The sequence below is a fragment of the Otolemur garnettii genome, unplaced genomic scaffold (assembly GCF_000181295.1).
Source record: "Otolemur garnettii isolate 467f Iridium unplaced genomic scaffold, OtoGar3 scaffold00108, whole genome shotgun sequence".
Taxonomy (NCBI): Eukaryota; Metazoa; Chordata; class Mammalia; order Primates; family Galagidae; genus Otolemur; species Otolemur garnettii.
The window spans coordinates 897207-899146 of record NW_003852503.1 but is presented as its reverse complement, the minus strand read 5'-3'; the positions used below and the strand labels follow the sequence as shown (position 1 = coordinate 899146).

Sequence of the window (1940 nt, the reverse complement as noted above, 5' to 3'; positions counted from 1 at the left end):
CACTCTACCCAGGGGGATAGCTTGAGGCTCCGTCTCTAAAAATAAAATAAAAAAAAAAAAAAAAAAAAAAATGTGGCATGTCTACTAGATGGAACTAGAGACCATTCTCCTTAGTGCAGTATCACAAAAAGAAACAAACAAACACCACATGTCCTCACCACTAAACTGGCACTAGTCGACCGACACTTACATGCACATATGGAACCGAAACTCAATGGAATGCAAGTTGATTGGAGTGGGGAAGAAGGAATGGGTAAATTCACACATAATGGGTATATCACACACCTTCTAGGTAAAGGCACATTTATAATTTTGACATAAAATGTAAAAAAGCCATCTAGAGGCTGGGCATGATGGCTCACACCTATAATTCTAGCAGTCTGGGAGGCTGAGGCAGGTGGATTGCCTGAGCTCAGGAGTTCAAGGCCTGCCTGAGCAAGAGCAAGGCCCCCATCTCTAAAAAAGCCGGGCACTGTGGCAGGTGCCTGTAGTCCCTGCTACTTGGGAGGCTGAGGCAAGAGAATCGCTTAAGCCCAGGAGTTGGAGGTTGCTATGAGCTGTAACACCACAGCACTCTACCAAGGGCAACAAAGTGAGACTCTGTCTCTACAAAAAAAAAAACTAGGTAACCAAAATGTGTTTACCTCCACAATATTCTGAAATTTAAAAAAAGTCTGCTTAGCAATAGCATTTCCTAATAAGCCTCAATATTCCGAGTTTCATTAGATGGACTTACCTTTATTGAACCAACGATATTCAAAGCAATACAGTGAGTACAGAAGGGACATATGAAGGAGACTAACCAGCTGACCAACAAGATGAATAGGAAAAAGGCTCACGAACATTCCCTGAAGAATAAACATGGTACATCTTAATTACAAAGCTTCAGAGATCTAACACCATTCACCTACCACCCTCCAATAATCAGAGATAGCTTCCTAGATGCTTCAAGTTTCTGAATAACAAAAGAGTAGAGTGACAGAGAAAAGCAGGTAAATTCATGTTTCTTATTAATTTCATAATTATCAATTTCTCGTTTCCATGAACAAATGATTTAAAAATCAATACCTCCCACAAAGCATATATACTCCAACATAAATATACCATACCCTGTCTTTGCGAAGCTCCCTCTAGTGAAACTCTTTACTTTTTTTTTTTTTTTTAAATAAATCTGCCCTTGGCTGGGCACAATGGCTCATGCCTGTAATACCAGCACTCTGGAAGGCTGAGATGGGTGGATTACTTGAGTTCACAGGTTTGAGACCAGCCTGAGCAAAAAGTGAGACCTCATCTCTACTAAACATAGAAAAACTAAGGCAAGAGGATCACTTGAGCACATGAATTGGAGGCTGCTGTGAGGTATGACTCCAGGGCACCCAGGGCAACAGTTTGAGGCTCTGTCTCAAAAACAGAAAAATAAATAAATCTGCTTTTGTGCCCAGAAGGCCAGTCTCACCTGGATAAGGAAAAGAGCCTGCAACAGAAGGTTGAACAGCATGTCAGCAATTATTTTACTGACACTAGGGAATGGATGGGGCCTCCTCCCTGATACCTCAAATGCCAGGTCAGCTATATCCTGTAACAGAGAATATACAGGAAAACATTAATCAAATGACTTTGATATCCACCCCCACAGCTAATGCCACTGGTCTGCCAGTAGACCTGCCAGATAAGGGTTGCATGCAGTGCCTTACGCTTGTAATCCTAGCACTCTGGGAGGCCGAGCCAGGTGAACTGCTTGAGTTCAGGAGTTCAAGACCAGCCTGAGCAAAAGAGAGATCCCATCTCCACTAAAAGTAGAAAAACCAGCCGGGAGTGGCTCGGCGCCTGTGGTTCAAGCGGCCAAGGCGCCAGCCACATACACCTAAGGTGGCGGGTTCGAATCCCCAGCCCGGGCCCACCAAACAACAATGATGGCTGCAACCAAAAAATGGCCAGGC

General features: G+C 43.6%; 1 protein-coding gene across 2 annotated transcripts in view; it reads right to left on the bottom strand.

The window, feature by feature from the left end:
• EI24 (EI24, autophagy associated transmembrane protein) overlaps positions 1–1940 on the bottom strand; it is a 25803-nt gene that overhangs the window by 6438 nt on the left and 17425 nt on the right. For both annotated transcript variants that reach the window (XM_023517345.1, XM_003796771.3), the window contains exons 7-8: positions 1457–1576; positions 737–848 (exon numbers count right to left, since the gene is read on the bottom strand). In XM_023517345.1, the coding sequence (XP_023373113.1) occupies positions 737–848; positions 1457–1576 (232 nt within the window). The remainder of the gene's footprint in view (positions 1–736; positions 849–1456; positions 1577–1940) is intronic.